The 26,504-nt window shown below is 35.9% G+C and overlaps 1 protein-coding gene across 8 annotated transcripts in view; it reads right to left on the bottom strand.

Annotated features, from left to right (window-relative positions):
• Positions 1-952: 952 nt before the first annotated feature.
• The window catches only part of LOC110441992 (ATP-dependent RNA helicase DDX3X-like), a 31,628-nt gene continuing 6,076 nt past the window's right edge, over positions 953-26,504 (bottom strand). For 4 of the 8 annotated variants that reach the window (XM_021485339.1, XM_021485340.1, XM_021485341.1 and 1 more), the window contains 14 exons: positions 24,249-24,329; positions 23,555-23,705; positions 20,682-20,966; positions 20,191-20,290; positions 18,778-18,913; positions 17,826-17,914; positions 17,167-17,265; positions 16,498-16,658; positions 12,630-12,774; positions 12,164-12,308; positions 11,671-11,855; positions 10,516-10,633; positions 9,903-10,059; positions 953-9,635 (listed from right to left, as the gene is read on the bottom strand). In XM_021485339.1, coding sequence (XP_021341014.1) covers positions 9,419-9,635; positions 9,903-10,059; positions 10,516-10,633; positions 11,671-11,855; positions 12,164-12,308; positions 12,630-12,774; positions 16,498-16,658; positions 17,167-17,265; positions 17,826-17,914; positions 18,778-18,913; positions 20,191-20,290; positions 20,682-20,966; positions 23,555-23,705; positions 24,249-24,329 — 2,069 coding nt within the window. In that variant the 3' untranslated portion in view covers positions 953-9,418. Of the gene's footprint in view, positions 9,636-9,902; positions 10,060-10,515; positions 10,634-11,670; positions 11,856-12,163; positions 12,309-12,629; positions 12,775-16,497; positions 16,659-17,166; positions 17,266-17,825; positions 17,915-18,777; positions 18,914-20,190; positions 20,291-20,681; positions 20,967-23,554; positions 23,706-24,248; positions 24,330-26,116; positions 26,243-26,504 lie in introns of all 8 variants that reach the window. The other 4 variants (XM_021485335.1, XM_021485337.1, XM_021485336.1 and 1 more) reach the window with 3 other exon arrangements.

The following is a 26,504-nucleotide window of genomic DNA, read 5'->3' as shown; positions in this document are numbered from 1 at the left end:
GGTGTCTGGTCCCACAATAGATACTATATGTCAAAATCTGGTGTTAGGGCCAGAGGAAACTCGGGCTATATGGGGTGGTGATCTCAAATGCATTTCCATGTTATGACGGAGGGTTTAAGACCCAAGAGTGCACTCCAAGGCCAATTCTGGTAGCATGTGTATCTGTCTCAACAATTGTATAAACCATTTCCAAGTTATTAATTTAGGTTTTGGCCCCGTCCCTCAACCCTTTAATTTGCAATATCAAAGTTTTACTTTCTACACAACGTATGTATTAAACGATTCCAAGACCGACTGGTCCCTATGTCATGCTGTGACTGAATTTTAACTGGTCCTTTTGAATCCCTACAATCTGTTGATGTTTCAAACAAATATGGCCGATATTCATTTATCTCTTGGGTCCCGAGAAGGCCAAATAATCCTTTTGTACAAATCAATAAGCCACTTTGGGCGAGGGGCGGGACCCCTTTTTGTGCGATTTTGACTCTTTGCAACTAATATGGTTGATATCAATTTCAAGAGAAGTCACAGCAATATAGCCAAATTAACCTTTTTATGGTCGATATCCATCCCATAGGTCTAGATTAGTCATTCAAAACAATGTGACCAAATTTCCTTTTTTTTGGCCCCACCCCTCAGTTTGAATCCCCACCACCTAGGGATACTTATAAGTAAATTTGGTTTAATTCCAATCAGCAGTTCATAAGTCGTTTGAAGAAATTGTTGATGGATGAATGACAGACACCACATTAATTAAGGCATATACCGGTCTAGTCCTTTAAATAAGACAAGGCGAGCTAAAAACACTATTCTTTTAACAATGGACAGAATATCCTTGATGACAATTGATTTCTGAAGCACCTAGAAGAGGAATATCATCAAATTAACTTCATGTTAAAGTAGTCCTTTCAACAAGATTCCAAGTCTTATAAAACACTAAAAACAACACCTATTAAACTGACATGTCTTTTATTCAGAATTGAACAACCACATTTCAAATTTACTTTTTGATACATTTTATTCCATATTTTATCTGCACTGGTGCTAGCACGCCATAACGTGTTACTGCCGTGGCATGCTATACCAGTACATAAGCCAGACATCCAAACTATCAATTTAAAAAAAAACACATCAATGCCGCCCCATTAAAGTTCACTACTCTCTCTCTCCCAACACTTTGATTCGCTCACTGGGTTTTACTAAATAAACATGCTTTCATTTCTCCAAAACTGTTCCTCAGTCTTATTTCTAATGACATCCATCTTCATGAATGTGCCCAAATACCCTGATCTTTTCACCACTAGCTAATAAAATGTCTAGCTAATAAAATGTTGAAAAACCAGGAAAGAAATATTTTCAAGATTTTTTTCATATTCTGCAGACTTCCATCATATTACAAGTCAACACCTGACAGAACTGATTCAAGAGCTCTACAAAAGTAACATGTGTATCATGAAAATGAATGTTAGAAGAATTGGTTCACAGTTGTACAAATATGTGGTTCCTAGATACATCACGGCCCTTCAAAACACTGAAATGTTCAACAGCAGCTTCAACTGTGCTCCAATCAGAATTTCTGCTTCACTTGTTTAGTCCTTTCCACCCTATGTAACTTTAATAGACTCTGCCATGCATTGATCTGGAGGAGTCCATTATGGTCTACAGTGCTGAAAGGATTAGGTTAAAACTGGTATCACATCTGTGACCCATGCAGGACTCACTAGCTTTGAACAAATCAGTGTTTTTTCAATGCCATTACATGTTTCTATGAAAAACACTTTTTTTTGCATACTTCAGATAACACTCCCTAAGTTATTACTTGAAAAGGTCAATAAAATGAAAAAAAAACCAAAATAAAAAAAAAGCAAAAATATTTTCCAGTCATTAACCTTTAAAACTGAACTGATATGAGATTTTATCTGTGTATGTAAATAATTTTAGGAACAAGTTGGTTTTATATAAATCAATATATAATAATCAGTCATAACAGCAAACAAGCTCCTTCATTAAAACACAGAAGTTAACAAACATTTGTTCGAAGTTAACAGACTAGACTGAATTAAGATATGAAAATATACAATAATGAATGTTATACAGTGCCTTTTGTTTTCCATTAGCTTTTTTTCTTATTCATATAGGGTACAAGCTTTTTTTCTTATTCATATAGGGTACAAGCTTTTTTTCTTATTCAGATAGGGTACAATTATCATATGAAATTCACCAAATGTTCTTTCTCAATCTATAGAATTTTACATCTTTGAACAAATTATATACCCAGTATGTGCATTAATTTTCTGTGAAAAACGGCTTGAATAATAATCAGAGGAAATTGTTCTCATACTGGAAAAAATTGTTACTGAAAATACGAAGTTGGCTGTTGCAACTTAGCACATACATGAACAACAGCATGATCTTATCTTATATACCACACACTATATAACCATCCTTAGATTATAACAACGACTGCACCACTTCTAAAGCCTTTCACAAGAAACTGCTTTTTAGCCTGACTAGGTAATTTTTATCATTTTACCATCCTTAGCACATGCCTAGCAGTGGAAGTTTAAAGGATTACACAATGTGAAGCCCCTTTCAAACATCGGTTTGGTCTCAGATAAGTAAGGCTCTTCACATAAACCTACCACTGACTAGAATTCATCTTTAAAACCATAACGTCATGTCAAGTTCTCGAAATGCTTGATAAATACACATAAAGTATTGAAATGGTTAAAAATCTTTTAAAACAAAAATTGGCAAGGCAATTATTTCTGTACTAATTAATACTGAGTTTATATTTTTATACTCATTTTTACTAGGTTACGGAACACCTGCATAATATGAAATTCTGCAGTTGCAAGTGGCTCAAGAGTTTTTGAAATTGTGATCTATTTAAGTAAAATCATTTTAGTGGAGGGAAATATCTTCTGTTTTCCCTCACCAATAAATTATTTTTCAACAAACTCCAAAAGATTGTCTATTAAAGGAAGGTATGACACATTTACTAGTCGAATAAATGGTAAATATACAATTCAAACATAGGTAATATCAACACAGCATAGCCCCCCAATGGTATTTGTTCATCCTCTGCCATAAGGCACTCTTCCTCTGCTCACCATGGTTCTCCTCAATATACCTCACTACCATGTAACCACCTATATAAGGGGAGATAACTCATCGCCATGTAACCTTCTGTATTAGGGGAGGTAACTCACTAATAAATGTAACTGTCTACTATCGGGGAGGGTTGCCATACAACTATTACCAGGTACAAATTCTTGTCCAAAATTTAGGCCACTTTTTGATCATGTGCTACCTTCAATCATGTCAAGGTGGTCCCTAGCTACGAGTATTCTAACAATTGTTACGTTTCTACTATTTAAAATACCTACCTCTACAATTTTTTATGAACAAAATTAGCTGTTGATCATGATATAAAACTTTTAAAAAGATTTATCAAGAAAAAACAACAACAAAAATAATAAGAACCAAAACAACAGCACCATTGTCAATTATTTCACAAGTATAGAAACTTTTGATATTTTGCCTAAGTCAGGAACTGAAAAAATATATAAAAAGAACCTTGAAAAAAAAAAATCAAATAAAAAACTGAACAAAAATACAAAAGAAGGCAGCATATCCATATCAAACATTAACACTGAGACATTTCAAGATTATGCTGTAAATATTCAAATCTGTAATATTGCACACATACTATGTGCAATTTAAAATGATCGATCACAGAAATGCATTATTAAGTTATCTTGGGGATATGATTGACATGGAGCTATACATGACGGTAACAATGTAAGAATAAATATCACTTCTTAGATAGGAGAATCATGGAAGAGCGGTTACACGGTGTAATGAGAATCACCTGTCGTTGCATACAAATTCAACAAAGCACCAACTGGTTTTTATTTGTCACGGAGAGAAGAAATAATACAATAAAACGAAGGTATATATATCCAGATCGTTAAAAATGTCTGTCTCGTGAATATGTTGAGCGACTGGTTGATGAGGAGACTGCTAGGCAGAGGATGAAGGTGATTTATTATGAACGGTGTAGGAGTATACAACTACAAAGGGGGAGGTCAAGCTGGCCACACATGGTGCAGTGGAATATGTGACCCGACACTTAGGTTTTCCGGAGAAAAAATACATAGCAGAACAATAAATTGGAATAAAATATGTACTACAGTAGTGTCTTGACTCTCCAGCTCTAGGTACTACAGTAGATTCTCGACTCTCCAGCAACCTTTCCAGCAAAAGTGGCTGCATTGTTGGGACAACTGTACACAGTATACTGTCCCAAACATAGCTGGACAGTGGTGGCTGGATTAACAAGGAGGACTGTATACATATAAGGTTACTGAGCACCCTCGAAAGCGAGGTCACAAGTCGGAGTCGGCGAGGATCCACTGTACACTGTGCTATCTGCCAATGGCTATCAACTCAATGTCCTTTGTGCAAGACTCAACATAATACCTGTCCTCAATGAGACAGTTTTAGTAATATTTAAAATGAGACTAGGTCTTGTCCAAAAAAATTCTCAAGGTTATATACTGATCATCTGATAATGATTTGTTGGGATATGGAACGCAACAGTTGTTGTCGAGTCTGGCACAAAGGTATTTTCATACCCTTATGGAATTGTACAAGTTACAACATAAAGTGTGCTCGACAGATCCTTTGTCCAAATAATTGGATTGAACAGTTGTAAATCTCTAACATTTTCAAATGTTCAATTACTTAATAATTAGTGGTTTAATCAATAAGTACCCAAAAACAAAATCCTTAAAGTTTGTACAAGATTATTGTCTTACTTACTTCTTTAACAATGACAGCAAAACACCTGGCAAAAATATGACACAGAGTGAAAACAATGTTTTGAGAAATATTTCTCAACTCACTCACCCCTGAGGATACATTTGAACCCTTCCAATTTAAAGGTTGGAATAGTTCATTATGTAACTTCAGGGGTGAAAGAGTTAATATCAATTTTCATCTTTCTAGACATTTAGAGAAAAGAATTGTTAATGAGATTTCTCCATTAGCAATTTTCACCAAAGGTTACCAAATACTTTAACATTGATTGGGACTAATGCTTGAGAAGAAATAAGAGGTCCATGACTACTGCTCAACACCCGAGATATCTCTGCTACCTAGCCCGCTCACCTGCCTCTATAGAGTTGTACACGCGAGATGAAAAATGCATTGGATGATTAAAACAGTACAAAACCAACCAACCTTGTCATTGAACACATCTGGAATGTTACATTGTCTCTCCAACAATTAAAAATACAAAAATGTATAAATACAAAATAACAGTATTGCAATGTCAATCCAGTGTGGCGTCACAATACTGGTGAAAGCTTCACCTTATAAAACAAACAAATCTAACTTCAAAAATAGTGGGAACCAACCATGATTCACTCTTCGAGAACTTGATAAAATTTTGATTGAAGCTATCGCCACCTTTTAAAGGAATTTTGGCAAATATTCTCCGAGACATCAACCGTCCATACAGTGCCAAGAGAATTAAAACTCCTCCATTTCAACACTGCATGTATATTAATACTCAATTGTACATGCATTGAATATGCATATACAATTTCTGATATTTTTGGTAATTTCGTGGAAATAATTTGAACTGTAAAATGACAACTGTCATTGCAATCTCTGTAAAAAAGGTTGTTTAACCATCCTCAAAGGTTTGAGATTCAGAAATTGATCTTCAAAAAAATATTTCGACCCATCAGAAAGTTCAACAAGAGGCAGGGAGACGTTATAAACTCAGTAATAATGATATTCCTCCTATTTCACGAACTTGTGTTTCAAATAAAATCAGAAATTTCACATTTTCAGGAAATTTCTGACAACAAATTGGATGTCGGAAAAAAAGTCAACAAAATTGCTGCATTTGAATATCATATATATATATATATACATATGTAAACATGCATACATAGACATGCTCCGATCAAATGTAATGCAACAAATTCTCCAATCCAGAGAATCCCAGAAGGGTCATGTCTAAGTAGACATCAGATCTTGACATTTCTGACATTATTGGTGCATTTTTTCCTGTATACTCTCGGTCATTGTAAAAAATACAAGAATAAATGCATTTAAAAACATGAACCGAATGAAAGACTGATTGGCCAACATACATGCTCATCCAATAGGTCTGGAATTACATTATGGTAAGTGACGATTCACAAAAGGACAAGTAGGGCATATTTTGTTTGATGAAGCAAATAATAAGTTTTTTAGAAGTATCAAACAGCTGTCAACACTGCCTGGATTTGTTCCATCCATGTTTTGTCATATGGACAAATCACAGATATGCTTACGATAAAGTGTACTTTTCTCAAATCCTGTACAGGATATACAATATAATGTCCATCAGAAAGATTGAAACATGATGCATTTTTTTCTCAAACATTGTCTTTGTAGTAAAAAACAGATCACGGTATTAAATCATAAAATGCTCAAACACAAACCATTGAGACACTGCATCAATATTCATTTAGAAATTAGCCTTATAAAACTTGTTTCAGCAGATTTATCAATTAAACACACCAGGAAGGTTAACTTCTAGAATGTCTCACAATACTTACTAGTTTAGAAATATTATAGGAATCGTTTACAATAATCTCTACATTTGTTGTAATATTTTCCACATGATAAATTATAGATAAGGCTATTTTCTTTTGACAGAAAATATGCATTTTAGTGAACAGGCAATTTCCTCAATATAAAGTAGAATGCAACTTCTACACTTCTCACAAAATAAAGTCCATATGAAGAAAAAAATAAGTTGGGAAACCCATACCAACACATCAGTCCCATACAAGGCTGTCTCTCTTACATCTCGTCTCGGAAAGAGTTCTTTGAATATTTTCAAAGTCGTGAACATGTAAGTACATTATTCAATTGTATTGTTTCACTTGCATAATGATAAATATTATACAGATTCATCTCGCTATGCTCTTTGTGCAATAAATATACCTAGAAATGACTTTTGAATATACAGTCATTCTATTCCCATGTCTGTAAAAAGGCATACTTGAGAAAACACTAGCAAAACAAATTGGCATGCTCTTAATGTGTAAACCATTGAGACATGATATTGTTCTGAATGATGTACGTTTTGAATTATTATGGAAAAATAAGCGAGATTGTCAGTCAAGACATCTCAGGATTGAAACATTAAGTGTACATAGACAGATTCTTGATATACATCGACGTAAACCCTGATTGCCTAAAACCAACAAATTGTTGATCAATATACTTGTTACACGCATGTCCAGTGTATAATTACTATCCGTGTAACACTTTTCCAGTGCACGCAAGTACGCACATGTGAGAGTAAAATTATATATTTAAAAATAAAAAGTTCTACAAATTGTCAAAAATATGTTCTTGACACTGAAAATATGTCAGATACATGCATGCACATCGTCTCTTGGAGATCATAAAAAATGTCAACATCGCTCACAAGTGAAAACTTGCCATTTCTGAACTGCTTGGAAAACAGTTCAAACTCACAGCCTCTTTTGTCCTGTTCAAACTTTCCAAAGAAGTTTCCACAAGATGAGGAAAATAATGCTCTCGTTTGCAACTATTTTCATTTAATAAGAAAGCTTTATAATCCAATTTACTGACATTTCTATATCATTGGACAGACATGTATCAAAAGACACAAATTCAGTTTCTGACAAAATGAATCTCTTTCCATCAATTGTCAAAACCGAGTCATGTTTTGTATTGAACAATATACTTCAAGTTGAAACAGGACGGCATTTATATTAAAGTTGTTTTGCAATAATACTATATTTATACTACACAATAATAAAGAAAAAAGTACAAGGAAAAAGTAAAACAAATACCTGGCTCTACAGAGCGGCAACAGCACTAGAACCAGTTTTCTAATCCATATATCACGGCGACAAACCACTCGGTCTGACTATTTACAAAGGACAATTGTTCTCATGGTGGGCAATAAATGTCCTTGGAATTGTTTTGTCTACTAGTCTGTGATGCACACTTATTAACAGAATAGTACCATGTAATCTTTGTGCTGTACCCGTTCACACACAGAACCACATTGTATAAACCAAGATGTGAACAATGCCATTTTATTGTAAAGTTACGCGAGAAGGTACAAAAATAAACTGGGAATATATTTAGATATATTTGTTTTTCTTAAACAACTACATTTCCACATTGTCACTCGTCCGTGAATTGATACTCTAAGCAGTGAACTTATTGTTGCCTAGTATGCAGAACGACCGGTTTGTCCGTCTTTAAATGTAACAATTTCGAGCATAAATCTTGGCTGACCTGCAAAAGTTTATGCAGGCCTTGCAAGGCTCATCTAAAAAACGCATCAGATTACTAGGTACGACCTTATTTCATAAACGAACAACTCTGGTCCAAACATTTGGATCGTGATCAACGAAAGTGGCCTTGAACAATGTCATTCTTATCCAAGCTTATGCAGGCAAGACATTACCTCACCTGCTGCAATATCTTTTGAGAAATCATGGTAGAAGTGCATGCTTGGCAGGCAACAGCTAACAACTACAGACCATTCAAACAATCTTTGTGCATCCACAAATAGATTCTATTCATAGGTGAACATCCAACTAACAAACTAAAAATGCCTTTTAGGCAAAACATGGTCAAGTGAAGCAGCCGACCTGCTCAATATTTCTCTACCAAGGACTCCCCGAGGATGGTTCACATTTTTTCCAGATTATAGAAACACGATATAAGTACATATATGTATCTAGTTTCTATGGAAAACATTCTCCGCCATTTGGCAGACAAGATCCTTCAATGATTACCGTAAACTGGCAAGCATCGTTTGTACTGGTATATGGTAATTTGGTAATCATTACAACATTTTCTTGAATTAAGAATAAAAATAAATACTTCCAAATAACAACCATGTTGTTAGTTTTGTAATCAAAAATTGAAAAAAGTACTTAAAACAGCTGCAATTCTAAAAATCTGACCTTGTTTTACAAGCGAACAAGTCTTCACAATAATACTTGTAAACCACCTTCTCTTAAAGTCATCTAAAGCCTCCCTTTGACATGTGGCCGATAATCTTATATTAAGTTCCTCTAACAAAGGGTTTTGTTGCGGACACTGACTTCTAGATGTTTTGTGCAGTGTTTATTGAGGTGGACGTCCCACATGGACAGGTTCATAATAACGTGGGAGGGCAAAAGCACTTGTTGTTACTATGAAAGGATTTTTTCGTTTTCAGTTGTTCCTTTTTGTTCAAATATTCTCCGATATAAGCAAGCACTGGTTCTAGCCGCCTGTTACCAATTGTGTAAATAAAGAGTAAGTACATGTTACAAACAAAATGTGGTTGTCTTTCAAAGTGTTCCATAGTGCCCCCTTAGTTTCCCCACCAGTCTGGTCCGCTGCTCCCTGCTGGGGCCCCACCATAGGAGCCTCCGTAAGATCCACCGTAGTTACCGTAGTTAGTGTTGAACTGATTGTACCCTGTGGTTGGAGCGGAGCCGCCAGCAAAGTTTCCGTAGCCTGGGCTAGATGGCTTGCCAGTTTTGTTCTGCTGACGGTAATCACGGGCTCCGAAGCCAGTCCCACCAAACCTGCAGGAAGTCGGGTAAAGTTAGCATGGTTCAATACATTTGTATATTCATTTCATCATTTCATTTAGCTATCATTAAACAGAGGGTACTGCAGGGTAAAACACTATAAAACCCATCACACACATGCCTTGTTACATCAACTTTGACTGAACAGCATGTTTTTATACCCTCTGAAGCATGAAAACATTGAAATATAACAATAAACTACACTTGTACCATAAAAATAAGTGAAGTTAAATTATGAGACATATCACATATATTATTTACCTGCGCCCTCCACGACGACCAGCGGGTCCAGAGGGGCGAGCATCATACGCCATTGATTCGAGCCATGATGGGACTTCCTGGTGAGCCTCCACAAGTAAATCCATCAGGTCACGGATGATGTTCTTGTTCTTCTCATTGAAGAAGGATGTGGCCAGTCCTGTGGTCAACAAAGTTATCCAGGTTATTTAATGTAACAGACATTATTCTATTTATCTGTCATCCAGATTGCATTCATATTGGCTGTAACTGCAATCTGACAGATGTTCAATCCTTAAATAATACATTTGAATTATAAAGGGCAAAATAATAATCAGTGCATTTGCTATACCGTTGAGTACGTGTATACAATTAACTAACATAATATCAACTGACATTCTGTTGAACAATATTACCTATCATTCACCAGCAGGTATTGTCCGTGTTAATACACGTGTTAGGGGAAACTACAAATATGTCCCAGTCGGGAAGCTATTGATATGTAGCCAATTCATAAAGATTATGAGAATTTGCAATATTTTACAACTGTATTTACAAGGAATAAGAATTCAGTTATCAAAATCTACATTTTAGAAAAATCTACCTAAAAACGTTTTTAATCTCACAGACATCTTACCCAAGTTTCCGACACGTCCAGTTCTACCAATCCTGTGGACGTATTCCTCAATATCACTTGGAAGGTCAAAGTTGACAACATGACGGACATTAGGGATATCCAATCCTCGAGCAGCTACCTGTTAAATACAATCATTATAACTAAGACAACACTACCAAGCAGAATGTTTTACCTGTCTGTCATCCAAGAATACTAGAAATATGTCAGAATGACATGAAAGTCACCCCATCATTCTGTATGATCGTTTTCCGATAAATCATTGACCAAGCTACAACGCATATATTTCCACCTGTCAATCAAAATGGTAAACAATTACCAGGTGTAAATACATGCAAACTGTTTAGCCATGCCAAAACCATGCCAACACATGGAATTAATAAGAAAGCATGTGGCAAATATAACGTTAGCGTTGACCGACACCTCGAGTACAGGGACATCTGCTGACACAGTCACCTGGCATGGGCAGAACAGGTAATTGAAATATAACGATGTTAAAGAAAGTGTGCGCTATACGCGAATATCAACGGTAGTCGTTGGTCGGACATCAATCAATAGCAATTTATCATATAATAGTCTACCCCTTCGGGAACCTCAAAGGTGCCCGATTCATATTCGGAACATATTTAGGTTATATGTAATTCCCGTGTGAAATTTGGAACGCCTTCAGGTTTTATGCTATTCCTGTTTAAAAATGAAATCTATATCCGAGTTATCCAAGAGCTTGTATTTAGTGGCAAGTAACAACCAAAATATCATTTTAACTTTAAAATGCAAATGTAACAACCAAAATATCATTTTACCTTTAAAATGCAAATGTAACAACCAAAATATCATTTTAACTTTAAAATGCAAATCAAATGTTTTTTGAAGTATTTCCAAGTTTGGTTTTACATGATTTCACTCAATACAATTAGAGAAATAGGCTGAACATATAGAACTGAATATGATCATTTTCCTGTCAATATCACAGTGACCAGCGAAATTAAACCTTCTAGTCCTCTTCCATTTCTACCTTCCCAAATGTGAAACTCTTTGGTCATGCCCCCCGCCCCCCCCCCCGAAAAATTACAGGGAAAGATAGAGTGAAGGCAAATATAAGAAAATAAAGCACAAGTTTTAAACGAAGCATATAATTTCACACATTTGACTACGTACAGCAGTTGCGACAAGTATGGGCCTGTCACCGTTTCTGAACGATCGCAGAGCCTCTTCTCTCTCCTTCTGTGAACGATCACCATGGATACTTGTGGCAGGGTACCCTTCGTTGATGAGGAAGTCCTCGAGGGCATCGGCACCTTTCTTGGTCTCCACGAATGTTAGGGTCAAGGCGTCTGGACCAGCTGATGATACATTATACATCAGTATTTATGTCATACATAAGTCTAGCTACGTTTTTGACATCCGTCACGATTCATTACACAGTAGTATAATGAATATTTCATATTTTAATTTGAACAGTCGACTTTTTATTATGTGTACAAATAAAAATGTTCATAAAGATAACATTCAATCAACTACTACATTAAGTATAAAAAGACATTTCTGACATTTTGCATTACTTCGAAAACAGGGAGGAGATTCTTTCTTGGATTGGAAAACCGAATGATATTTTTTTATTTTTTTTTATTTTTGAGGAATTAAGACGAACCTGCAGCATTGAGGAGATCGAGCAGGAAGGAACGTTTGTCACCTTCCTCAACCCAGACCACCTTCTGTGTGATGTTCTCACTAGTACTACCAACTCGGCCCACCGCCAAGAAAATGTAGTTGTCCAAGAAGTCGCGGGCCAGAATCTGTAACATTGTCAGCCACAACAGGGATTTTAACAGTCTTACAAATGAAATCAACAAATTTAACAAAAAGTATTGAAGGAATAAGTCAAGATGTTCATTCGTTCAGACAGCAAAACAACTGCATGTATTCAAATATTTATAAACAAAATAGGTGTGATAAATGGGAGATCATCAAGATCAAAATTTAAAGCAAAAAGTTTTGACAATACCTTCTATTCTAAGATAATGTTTTAAGTTTCATTGATGATTAAGCATAGGACCATCTATTGTTAAACTCAATTATGGAAAAACTGAATAGGAATAACCAGACCTCAGACTCACCTGGATTTCCTTTGGAAAGGTGGCGCTGAACATAAGAGTTTGTCTGGTGCCAGAAGGAGGCATAGTGTCTTTCTCAACAATCCTACGGATCTGGGGCTCGAAACCCATGTCCAACATCCTGTCAGCCTCGTCCAAAACCAAGAACCTGTCAAAAGTAGTTCACAAATATAGAATCTCACATTTACTCCATTCTACCTTCAGCAATAACATTTCAATAACAAGACAATTTGAAAAAATTAACATCAGTTTCTCATCAGTGTACCGGATAAAATTATGAATATTCAGTTTAAGTCAAAATGAATTTGTAGTAGCTACAATACCAAGATAGTTAGACACCACAGCCCAACATCCAACGATGCAAATCACTACATATTATATAGCACTGTTTTTTAAACCATGGCATGTCACAGGGTACATCCTGGGGATCGATCAGAGCCATGTTTATACTCTTAACGGGGGAGGGATCAAGACTCCACATTCTGTACTAGTTTATTGCTAGAATTCATGCAATAGGAAGCTAATTTGAACATGATACACACAAACAGGAGATCCCAGAGGGATCTTTGCGTCCACAATCAAACCATCCTTGTCAATTAAATCTTTTCTCTTACTTTACCTTTTTGATTGAGTCATGTGAACAGTAAAAGCACCTTGAGGTAACTTTTGATTGAAATTTCATACTGCTGTGTTTAAAAGACAACCTTCAGAATGAGTTTGTTGTTTCACATATTAACTAGTACAGTACTTAATGAGAAAGAAATAGAACCAATCATTTCAATACGAGAAAGATCTGTCAAGTACTTCCTGGGAAATAGTGATAATATTCTAAGGATCTGGGGTTCAAAACCCATGTTCAACGTCCTGTCTGCCTCGTCCAAAACCAAGAACCTATTAATAATAGTTCACAAATACAGCAGCTCTATTCTACCTTCAGCAATTAACATTTCACTAACAGGACAATTTGAGAAGTAAAATTAACATCTGTGTACCCGATAAAATTGTGTACATTCAGTTTTAATTCTAAATAAATTTCTGGTAGCTTCAATACCAAGATAGTTAGATAATTCTAAATAAATTTGTAGTAGCTACAATACCAAGATAGTTAGACACCACAGCCCAACATCCAACGATGCGAATCACTACATTTTATATAGCACTGTTTTTTTTAAACCATGGCATGTCACAGGGTACATCCTGGGGATCGATCAGAGCCATGTTTATACTCTTAACGGGGGAGGGATCAAGACTCCACATTCTGTACTAGTTTATTGCTAGAATTGATGCAATAGGAAGCTAATTTGAACATGATACACACAAACAGGAGATCCCAGAGGGATCTTTGCGTCCACAATCAAACCATCTTTGTCAATTAAATCTTTTCTCTTACTTTACCTTTTTGATTGAGTCACGTAAACAGTAAAAGCACCTTGAGGTAACTTTTGATTGAAATTTCATACTGCTGTGTTTAAAAGACAACCTTCAGAATGAGTTTATTGTTTCACATATTAACTAGTACAGTACTTAATGAGAAAGAAATAGAACCAATCATTGCAATACGAGAAAGATCTGTCAAGTACTTCCTGGGAAATAGTGATAATATTCTAAGGATCTGGGGTTCAAAACCCATGTTCAACATCCTGTCTGCCTCGTCCAAAACCAAGAACCTATTAATAATAGTTCACAAATACAGCAGCTCTATTCTACCTTCAGCAATTAAAGGGACATCACGTGAAAAGGCGTTTTTTTTTAATGAAGGTATGTATTGTATGCACTTCCACTTATGTTACCACGCTATCCCCATATTCATAGTCCGTTCCAAATGTCCAGTTTGACTACTTGAATTGTTCGGGAATGCCCTGCTAAAAATAGCGCCGATAACGTCACCTGACTAGGCAGTAAACACAAGTGGTGCGAGCGAGATGAAACGGTTTCCAAAGGGGCCCCCAGAGAGGGGCCGTTAGGCAACTGCAACTTCTTACCGCACTATGAAACCAAGTTATATGATTTCTAAGTCCGTATTCAAACTTATTGAACAGTAATTATTCAGCATTAGAAGTTAATTGCACACTTGCCAATATTCAGAATTTAAATTTATTTAGCTTTGATACATAAATTTGTTGCCAATAAAATTAAACAAGGGATGAGGCGCAAGTTTTTACAATTTATCACAGCCTTCTCCCGTCATACATTTACAATTAAATGTCAACAATGATAATAGGCATAAACATAAAGTAGATATATTTAAATATATATTGAATTTAGTACCAGAATGTGGCCGGTACAGATGGTACGTGGCTAAACACCTTCCCCACACCAAGGGACAAACCTTTCTGATTTTTTTTTTATATATTGCAGGGTATTCATATTAGTACTAATTTAAATCTTGCATGTAAAAACAAAAATAATCGTTTAATTCAGCAATATAATTAAATCATACCATTTTATTGAACCCGGTAATATTATAAATTATGTAAATCCACGGACTTAGATAACACGTATCTCGGTGACCCAGAAAATACGCCGTGGGCCATCACAACAGTTATCCCTTGGAGGGCCTCATGGCAAAATCAAACTAACCAGTCACTTATCCCTTCCTTTCGCATAAACCACTGTATAATTATAGAAACACAAAGTAAACTCTCTCCAATACATGCCCATTAACATATTAAACTAAGTTCATCTGTGTTCAAACTCAGACAAAGATACTAGCGAGCTTAATAGTTTTAGATATTTATTCATAACATAAACAGCGCTAGCATTTCTGTCGATTCCATTTCAGCTTAACCGGCTATCCGGAAGAATACATGCACCGTACTAACTGCTACGGCAGTTATTTTCTCCTTTGAATACTGCCCACCTGCAATAATGATTCCGTAACGTACTCCTTGCGCTATCTTTTGACCATTTGGCAACCTTTCGTTTCGTAGCTGACACGGTACAACACTTTTCTTTCGCTTACTTCACACGGTCAGTCATTTTGTTTACAAAGAAATGGTGTGCTATGTGCATGCGCTACTAGAGGGAAATCCCTGAACAAAACATTGGTCAGACAGGTAGAATTACCGATGATTTTCTTAGATTTAATCATTTTTATGAATCTATTTCAGCCAAATCCGATCGTTATTTTTCTATTTCAGCCAAATCCGATCGTTATTTTCCATAAGGAGTCTCACTTGATATGTTTATGTAGTATTTGAAAAAAAGACAAAAAATAAAGTTACTTCACCGTGATGCCCCTTTAACATTTCACTAAAAAGACAATTTGAGGAGTAAAATTAACATCTGTGTACCCGATAAAATTTTGCACATTCAGTTTTAATTCTAAATAAATTTGTAGTAGCTACAATACCAAGATAGTTAGACATCACAGCCCAACATCCAACGATGCGAATCACTACATTTTATATAGCACTGTTTTTTTTAACCAGGGCATGTCACAGGGTACATCCTGGGGATCGATCAGAGCCATGTTTATACTCTTAACGGGGGAGGGATCAAGACTCCATATTTTGTAATATTTCATTGCTGGAATTGAGGCAACAAGGAAGCTCATTTAAACATGACACACAAAAAGGGCATTACAGAAGCCAGATAATAATAATGATAATATACAACATTTGATATAGCGCCCTATCTAGCTAACATAAGCCACTCTAAAGCGCATTACAGTACATAGATATACAATTAATACAATTAGGATATACAATTTTTGAGGAATTCGCAGGAGCTTCCTTATTGGGCACTAACTACTAGTCTTACGCCACCTGGCTAATATCTCCCTAATTGGGACCAGAACTCCTGATAATGGGAATTTGAACTATATATAGTGGTATATGTATTGTACACATCACAGAGGATAGTGACTTACTTGCAATGGTCAAGACCTATCTTTCCTCGTTCAATCATGTCAACAAGACGTCCAGGTGTGGCCACTAACAGGTGACAGCCGCGGTCAAGGTCACGGATCTGGGCCCCAATGTCGGCTCCTCCATACACCACGCAGGGACGCACACGGGACCTGTATGCAAACTTAACAAACACACATGAAATTAATATAATAGGCAAATATTCTTTTCTTAATGATGTCATGCTTTCTATAAACCTCACTGAGCACAATTGGTCCAAATCTATTGATTTGTTAAAATGTTATGCATTTTCTTGTAGTAGCTACAATACCAAGATAGTTAGACACCACAGCCCAACCTCTAACGATGCGAATCACTACATTTTATATAGCACTGTTTTTTAAGCCAGGGCATGTCACAGGGTACATCCTGGGGATCGATCAGAGCAACATTTTCTATTATACATGTTAAATGTAAATCATTGTTTTTAATCCATAAAGTACATCCTGTGAATAGCAGTCACTTTTTTCAAGGTATAACATAGGGTTTCAAAAATACCATGTACATTTATTTTAACCTTTTTGTAACAGCTAACTATTAAATTTTGGCAACTACAACATACTTTTTAAGACTTGAATAAATTTGTCAAGCTGTGAATCACCATTAACCATCCTAAAAATATATATATTTACCTTGCGAGCTTCGTCATAGATCTGGGAGGCCAACTCACGGGTAGGGGCCAAGATCAAAGCAAGGGGATACTGTTTCCTGCGGGAGTAGCTACGTCCCTGCTGAAAAGGAAAGAGCATGCTACTTTTGAAACAATGAAGTTTTCAAAACACACACATGTTAACAATGAAAAGCAAGAAAGCAATTCAATGGTCTATTAAATTACTTCCTCATATCAGGAATCAAGAAATATCAATCTTGGTTGAATGTGAAAGTGCATAAAATAAACAACAATAATATGTAATTAACCAGTGAAGCTTGAATATTTGCATAAGTAGACGAAAATGTCTATCACCGCAAGGCAGAATTAAATGAAAAAACAATTCCTTTAAATTAATCACATCTGCATTTTATAATGAACTATTCCAACCTTTGAATATAAAGAGTTCAAATGTGTCTTCAGGGGTGAATGAGTTAAAGACATTTGTTCTCTAGACCAAGATACTCTGTCAATGTTCCTCTAAACAGTGGTGGACCGGAGATTAAAAATTAATCCAAAATGTTTTAACTGGCTGATTTTATTTCCTATCGCAACTTTGTCTGATCTTTCTGTGCTTAAATGTTGGAAAACAATTAGGACAGTAGACCTCTGAACAGAAATGTCCCATCTCTCACTACTCACCTGATTGTTGGCTGTAGGGGTGTCGCATGGTCCATTGTCATACACACGGTTCAACACTGGCACCAGAAAGGCGGCAGTTTTCCCCGATCCTAACAACAATGAAGAAACATGTATGATGCAACATCGGTTCATTACCAAAGTACACACAAATCTGATCAGTAGAAAGTGTATCTTTCAATGGTCTTTTCACATCATAAAGAAACTGTCCCTGGTTTGAAGTCTGGATACAGTAGTGCTTAGTCTTAATTTTGCAAACCTTTAAATAAGACCCACCACATATTGGAGTAATAACTTTCAACAAGTTTCCAGATTTCCATTGACACAGCAAAATGAAAGTAATGGCTGATTATATAATGAAAATGCAAGGTTTTGACAGAAAATTTAGCACAATTAGAAATTTTCAAATATAGTGGATCTGTCGTAAGTTTCCCTTCACATTATATTAATGATACAAGTTTCAGATTTTTCATGTTTGTGAGCCTCTGACGAGCAAATATGAAAAATCCAAAACATGTATCATCAATCTAATATGAAGAGAAACGAATGACAGATTATTTTTATATTTTGCAGAGAGGCTCTGAAACGATGAAAATTGCGTCGCTTCACAATAACACAATGTCATATTAATTGTTCCTTCTCGATTGTGACGTCATTTCTAGAGTAATATTACACACGTTACATAAACATAATTTATGTGCTTTATGACAGACACTGCATAACACGGTATTCATACGATAAGATAAATTATGTAAAGCTTACCTTACAGTCTAACAATTTTACCCGGGCTCACACAAATAATGTTTCAAATATCAAGTATAACAAATGTATTTGTTTTTTCTGGGTAAAAGTAAAAGTTAATTTCAAGGGTAAAAACTTATTTTTGAAAATATGCTGTTATAAATTCAACCACTTTTCAAGGTCCTTCTGACTCCCGGAACTCAAAACAACGCACCTGTCTGGGCACAAGCCATCAAGTCACGCTTGTTCAGGACAATTGGGATGGAGTACTTCTGTACTGGGGTAGGTTTTGTGTACTTGCTCAGGACGATGTTGTTCCTGATAATCTCACCAAGATCTGTTTCCTCAAACTGAAATATTAGTCAACATATGTTAGAGACCGAGATCAAATTTTTGTGACCAGTGTAGGTTGGCTACAGTGGAATTTCCAGTTGTTAATATGTGTACAATAAATCCACAAATTCTTCACGAGAGGCCTAGAGGGCCTGTATCGCTCACCTGGATATCTAAACAATCATGGCAAAAAATTCTCCAAATTAGATCCAAGGGAATATGCCAGACCCCAAGTCCAATCCTTGTAGCAGATTTTTCATGCCCAGCAATTTTATGAATGGTTATGGGGTGGGGATCCCAACTGTTTCCAAGCTGTGACTCAAAAACTAGGTATCTAGGGTTGTGGCCAGACCTCGGGATAAATTCTAATATCATGACTGCATTCGTCTCTTTTTGCCCAGAATTTGTATTTCTAGTTTTGGAGTGGGGATCTCAACTGTTTCAAAGTTATGACCTAGGGGTTAAGTCTGCAAGGGTGGGACAGACCCTGGGGTCAATTCTAATATCATGACTGCGTTCGTCTCTTTATGCCGTACAATTGTATATATAAAGTTTTGGGGTGGGGATCTTAACCCTTGGGGGTCATCCACACCATTTGTACAATTTGAATCCCTGCCTCCCATGAATGCTTTTGATCAAATATGATTGATATCCAGTGCATAGTTAAACAGAAGAAGTCGTTTGTAACAATATAGTCAATTAACCCCTGCCCCTAAGCCCCCTGGGGTGTCAGCCCCACCATTTGTACAATTTTGAATCCCCACCACCTAGGGATGCTTCTAGTCAAATATGGTTGATATCCATCTTTTAGTTCCTGAGAAGAAGTTGCTTAAAGCAATATAGCCAAATTGCCCCCTTTTGGCCTGCCCCTAAGCCCCCATGGGGGGTCAGCCCAACCATTTGTACAATTTTGAATTCTCACCACCTATTGTACAATTTTGAAACCCCATCACCGAAGGATGCTTCAAGTAAAATTTAGTTAAATTCCAATCAGTGGTTTAGAAGAAGTAGTCGTTTAAATAAATTGTTGACGTACGTACAGATGACGGACAACACAGTACGATAAGATCACCTTGGTCCTTTGGACCCAGCGAGCTAAAAACTTATAGCTAATTCACAGAACATAACCTATTATCTCCAACCTCAAATTCAACACAGTACCAAGATTTCTTCTAACTTTAAAAATATTTTTTACTTTGACACACCAGTAAATCTTATATCACAAAAAGTACAAAATGTTACTTCATGAATTGCTTGCTCTGTCAAAACATCAGACTTTGAAAATGACACTTACAGATTCAATATGCTTGGGGCAGCTATCTCCGGTAGCTTCTACTGGGATATCCTCATACTTGTCAAAGTTGATTCCAGTGTTACCAATGCCAAAAAGCTCTCTGATTATCAGAAAAAAAATGTGATCAAAATTGCATTTTATTTGGTTTCTTCTTTTACACTCTTTAAACCTTTCATTTTGCTTAGAAGGTTTTCACTCGACATCTTGTGAAGTTTTAACAAAATGATTTTTGGCTCAACTTGTTTTTGTTTTCTGGTAAAAAGTATCTAATGTACACATTAAATGCAACAGTAAAGGATAATTATTTTGTGATGTTAAAGTTCTATCTTATTGAAATAATAATATGCCTTATTACACTAACAATTAATTGAGCCGGACCTTACAAAGGTTATATTTTGACTTCTACGCAACTTTTTAATCACTGCACCTAAATAACAAGGATATTGCTTTTAATGAGAATTTATAATAGTTCCCAAATGCAGTAAACATACAATTCCAGACGGTCATTTCTCTGCAGAGCCACATTCCAGTTCTCCTTAGTGGGTTCTGGGGCCCAGCGACTGTTTGTTACTACGCTACACTCTGTCCTGTTGTCCCAGCGGTTGCCCTGGTTATTCCAGTTCTGGGAGGGGGCACTGCCGGCCCTCTGTTCCCGAACACCACGGTCATCATCCAGATTGTCCCAGCGGGAGTTGCCGGGTGGGGGTTGGTTTGCATGTGGGGGCATGCTTCCCTGTCTCATGCCGCGGTCACTGCTTCCTCCTCCTCTATTGTACCTGGTATACATGAAAATAACTTCAGGTTATAGATATATATACCAAGTTTATAAAATAATTTGGAGATTTCATTATACATATTCCCTCATCACCATGAAATATAATTTTCATTGAAATCAAACAAAAAAGCTCTTTATGTAGTTACAGGGGTTGACACTAACTTTTAATAGGTGGTGGACCACAGGTCCACCTGCTCTCTTAATCTGGTGGACCTGGTTAATTTCTGGTGGACCTGAATAATATTCTCAGATCTGGGGCGCTTTGCGCCCCGGTCGACGAGCGTAGCGAGGAGTGGGGGGTGGGTTCGGGAGGGGGTACCCCCCCTCCTGAATAAGAGGGGGGTATGGGGGTCCTCCCCCAATTTTTTTTAAAAGCTAGATGCAAAATCCTGGCATCTGAGGGTTTTAAACAAATAATGAAGGTTTTTTAATTTTCTGTAAAATACTTGTTTTTTCTCCTTATTTTTTTATTTTTTCCATTTATGACCAAGTTTTAGTAAATGACACAGAAACATGAAACAATTTTCTCCTTGTTTATTTTTTTTTACATAGCTCCCATCCAAAGGTGTTTGAAATTCTGACTGTAAATTGAGATAAAGATCATATGAAAAAATAAGGATAAAATAATATACTTTTTTATAGTATTATACCTTTTTTATATGATCTTTATCTCAATATACAGTCAGAATGTTAAAATCATTTGCCCCAACAGTAATCTTTACGTATTTTGTTGCACCTCTATTCAATCCTTCCTGGACATTTCGGAAAGATCTTCTGAGTGCAGCATACCCTACATTTCATTAAGTTTGTGTCAGTATCATTATTGAGCCATGTAAACGATTTTTCCATGACTCCTGAAAGGATATCATCCTTTTTGTTGCCCATACAAACTTTGTGTTGTTTTTGTTCTGTTGAAGTTTTTAACTTTTTTTTGCAAGTGGTTGTAAACCAAGCCATTTAAAAATCGCGACACAGGCGATACGGTACTAGTCTAGTACAGATACTAAGTGAATCGACGGACACGATCACCTAAACGATATACGCTAGAATACGATAGAAATTAAAACGTAACACGAAATTGTGAGGCTAAGTTTACCTTCATTTACCGGTTGACCACCGTGATCGTGACGTCATCGTCATTTTAGTGCTTACAATAGCGGCAAACTATACCACAAGCGACTCAAACGCTGAAAGGATTCCGACTTACCGCAAGCGGATTCACGCACTTCACTCGTCCAAGAATGATAACGACAACTTTTAGCGGGTTAACAACACGAAAATACGATACATTTTTTAACCAGATGGGATTTTACGGCTCGCTGGCGAAGTAAATAAAGTCTTTATTAGTATATTTCTGAACAACATTCTCAAATATATATACACTAATCAAGTAATATGTGGTGGACCGGCGGTCTACCAGCTTTGGAGATTAAGTGGACCGTCCAAGATTTTGGTGGACCCGGTCCTCCGGTCTACCGTTAGTGTCGACCCCTGAGTTATGGTGAATTTGGGTGTAAAATGCTGAAATACAAAATCGTTTAAGCTACAAACTTTGGCGTTTAACCTCTGTATGAAGTTCTATGAAAATCTTATAACAAATTCAACACTATAAAGATGATGACCTTCCAAACAGTATTTTTTTTACATTTAATACATATTTCTATTTCAACACATGAGAACTAAAAAGTTAAATATTTGACATAATTTTCAGACTTTTCAGGTGACTTAATAAATCACATCAAGATCTAAGGATAAAGGCAGGGGTCTACACTAATACTAGTACTGGACTAGTAGATTTCAGCAAGGACTAGTGAATCACCTAACCTAACTGGTCCTTTAAATTTTTGAAAACTGCTTCAAATAAGATGCATAGTCATGTCAAAATGTTCCTTAGATTTCACCATATTTTTATAGCAGTTGTTATTTCAATTCCCCTTCAGTCGATTTTGATGTATTTGCTGAAGACTGCGGTGTTTCTTTATCAGAAAATCATGGCACTAGTTACATTGACAAAGGACTAGTAACTAATCAATTCAACTAGTCATGTGGGCTACCAAACAAAACAAAGAGTACCGCGGGACGGAACAATATTCGGCTGTCGAATGCCATAAAGTGTTACATACTTTCTTACATTGAAAAACGATCTGCATCATTCTAAGAGTGGTTAGCTGACATGCTATAAAAAATGTAGGAGAAAATCTCCGGACAAACAATCAAAAACTGAAATGAACAAAGGGCAATTACTTTTGCAAAAATCGTTGAATCAAAATTCTTTTAAAGGAAACACAACTTCCTATCATGATTATAATGTATACCAAGTTTCAAAGAGATCAGTCGAAAAATGTAGGAGGAGATTGCCGGACAAACAATCCCATTCCATAATACTCCTGTCAAATTTGACGGTTGTATAAAAAGGTTAGTGTCTTAACCAGAAAGGGTCTATAGTATTAAAGTGTGCTTCTTGATCAACATCTTAAACCAACTGAACTTCATTTCACCATTGAAGACTGAATACTTTTACATGGTAAATCAAGATTTTTGATGATCTCTAAAAGTCGAATACCAAGACTGCTTGGTAATACAACTCACCGCCCGCCGCCGTTGGCCTGGTATCCTCCTTGGCCTCCTCCACGACGGTTAAAGCTGTTGAAGTTGCCAGCTTGGCCACCTTGGTTACCATAGTTGCCTTGGTAACCTCCGCGGCTGTAGTTGTTGTAGCCACCACGACCATCACTCATGTCTGTGTAAAGGGTACCAAAGTTACAAAATAAATTTGTATACAAGACATCTTAGCATCAAGGTAACATACATATATATAGAGAGAGAGAGACCAAAATGTAATATTGTAATTAAATTGTTCAAAAAGTGTTAGGACGTTTGGAGTGATGACTGATTAGAGAGGTTTACAGTGTGAATGGAGAGAAAAGTGCTTCTAGTCTACAGATTGGATATCAGATTGTTATGTGCAGCCCTTAGAAACATCGTAGTGACAATACAGCCTGAACTCCCCACTTCAAGTTTGGATTGTTACATCTGGAAATATCCTATACTTTTAGATTGATTATTTATAAACAGCAGCAAACTTATTGAATTGAATCATAATATTGCATTTTACTACAGCAAGACACTTGATAGCATAAAACAAAGAATATAAAAGCAAACTAATGAATGAATAATTTATTGTTTTTATAATAACTGAATTATCATGAAAAAGTTTAAATTTATATATAGTTTAAAATAAGCGGTTAAGGCTATCTGAACAAGAAGTCAGGCAGTTGCTTACTGGGCTGGTTGAAGGTCTGGGGAGGCATTCCATTCATGTTGTATCCACCGCGTCCCTGATTATTGTAGCCTCCATAGCCACCTAGAATAATTTAATTATTTATTTAATTGGATGTACAATGAGAATGGTCAGCACCATTCAAATGTCATACACAAGATGTCACCGCCTTATAGATGGAGATTTTTATCATGACATGGTAAATTAATCAATTCTGTTCTCATTGTGCTATTAAAAACCAACTTTCCAAGGTCTTCATTCATTTTTCGTTTGTTTTGTTATTCTATTTTATATAAAAATATTTGAACATTAGAAACATACAACCAAAAAGCATATATGTATTAAATAAAATTACTTTGAAATAAATGCTAAATTTTCAAAAAAACAACATTCTCAATTTTGATTTAAACATATTTAATGCAAACAATTACTTATCAGTGACTTTTTTTGGCTCAGTTTTACTGCTGTTTCCCCTAGCTAAAAAGTGTCCTATTCCCTACCCCCACCCCCCTCCCCCAAAAAGAGACCAAAAACCAAGGACAAATAATGCTATATTTTTCCAATTCATAAAGGAACAACCTGTTGTAAAATGTATGTATCAAAAACACTACTTAAAATTGGACAGATTTTTCCAACTAATCGAAGTCTTTGACAATAACATCATTATTACAATATTGCAATGTTAGAGCTACTTATTAAACTTTTCAAAAATCATTTCATCGTAACCACAGCTAAAATTTTACTGTGATGACATTTCTTACTCTAGAAAAATCAGCCAATTTAAACTCCATACAAAAATATCCTTCTATAAGGTACATGTATCTTGAAAAGTGTTGGTAAATTCAAAGGCACCACACAATGTTAATGGTAGTGATCAACATGGTGTTGTTAGATTTTGTGATAAAATTAGTATTAAATTGAACAATTCTAAAATAAATACAACAAGTTAACCACTATTATAAAGTTCCTTACAAGCAATTTATACATTAGCCCAAATACAATTTTTCATAAAGTTTCGTCCATTTTATTATTTAATTTCCCATTTTTTGTAGTATTAAAATACAGAAGAATAAATATAGAAGTAACAATCAAGATTGTACATATAGATATATTTCATTCTAACAGTTTGAAATTGTTGTAGTACATCATGCAATAAAGATAAAAGCAATGTAAATCCAAATGAAAATTTGCAACTAAAATGCAGCATGGAGTATTTCATAAATAAAGCAAATTTAATATTGAAAATCAAATTTATGAAAGGCTGTGAATGAGTAATTTTTCAAAGGATTTCCTCATTTTAGTCTGTACTATTGAGAATACATAAACATTTTAACTTCTTTTTAGATATCCAAGAACTGATGCAATATTTCCGTGTTAAACTATGTTCCAAAACATTTAATTGGAATAGTAGTCAGAGTGAATGTCTAGTTCAAATCATGATCAGTAAAGAACATCCTTGTTAGTTTTAGATCTAATCCTTCCATTCATCCATTCTTCAAAAAAGATCGCATAAGCTCAGAACACCGTCGATCAAATGTCCCACAATGTGAAGTTGTTGCATTTTAATGCATGCATGCCATATTTGCAGTGGATGTATTTTTTAGAACTTGCAAAACATCAATATTATTGACAAAATATTCTGAAAATTGTCAATATGACCAGGTGTAGTGTTGTATTAGACATAGGTCATCCTCTGTAGATTTAAGGATAACTGACACCCCAAATCAAATAACATATCTGTCTACACTAATGTGTGTATCAATGAGTATGTGTTAACTGTGTAAAACAGCACTGGTTCTGTCTACATTGTTTAGTGTATCAATGTTAACAGGAGTAAGTGTTGACCAGTGTTGGAGGATCTGCCTACATACCTCGACCACCACTGTCAGTTCCAGGTGGGAAGTTGCCTGGTGGGGGTACCGGAGCAGGAGCACCGTCTCGCTGGTGAGGGGGTACATAACGACTACCAGTTGGTGGTGGCACATTAGGAGGTGGTCCTGTCACATGGAAATAACCCAAGTTATTATAGTGATCTCATACCCACACCAGAGGTTACCAGCTAATTACTACAGTACCTCTCCTTCCCAGCAGTTAAGACATCACTTAGCTATCTCACAAATACCTCTCCAACCCACCAGTCTACAATAGATAACTTGTCAATCCTTCATGCATCTATCCCTCCTGGTAATCTAAAGAATTACTTAGCAATCTCACACACACCTCTCCCTCCTGGAAGTCTGTTAGATATTTTGGTAATTA

Source organism: Mizuhopecten yessoensis, unplaced genomic scaffold, assembly GCF_002113885.1.
Source record: "Mizuhopecten yessoensis strain PY_sf001 unplaced genomic scaffold, ASM211388v2 scaffold716185, whole genome shotgun sequence".
Classification (NCBI taxonomy): domain Eukaryota; kingdom Metazoa; phylum Mollusca; class Bivalvia; order Pectinida; family Pectinidae; genus Mizuhopecten; species Mizuhopecten yessoensis.
Note: the sequence above shows the minus strand (reverse complement) of the source record. Positions and strands in the feature narration are given on the sequence as shown.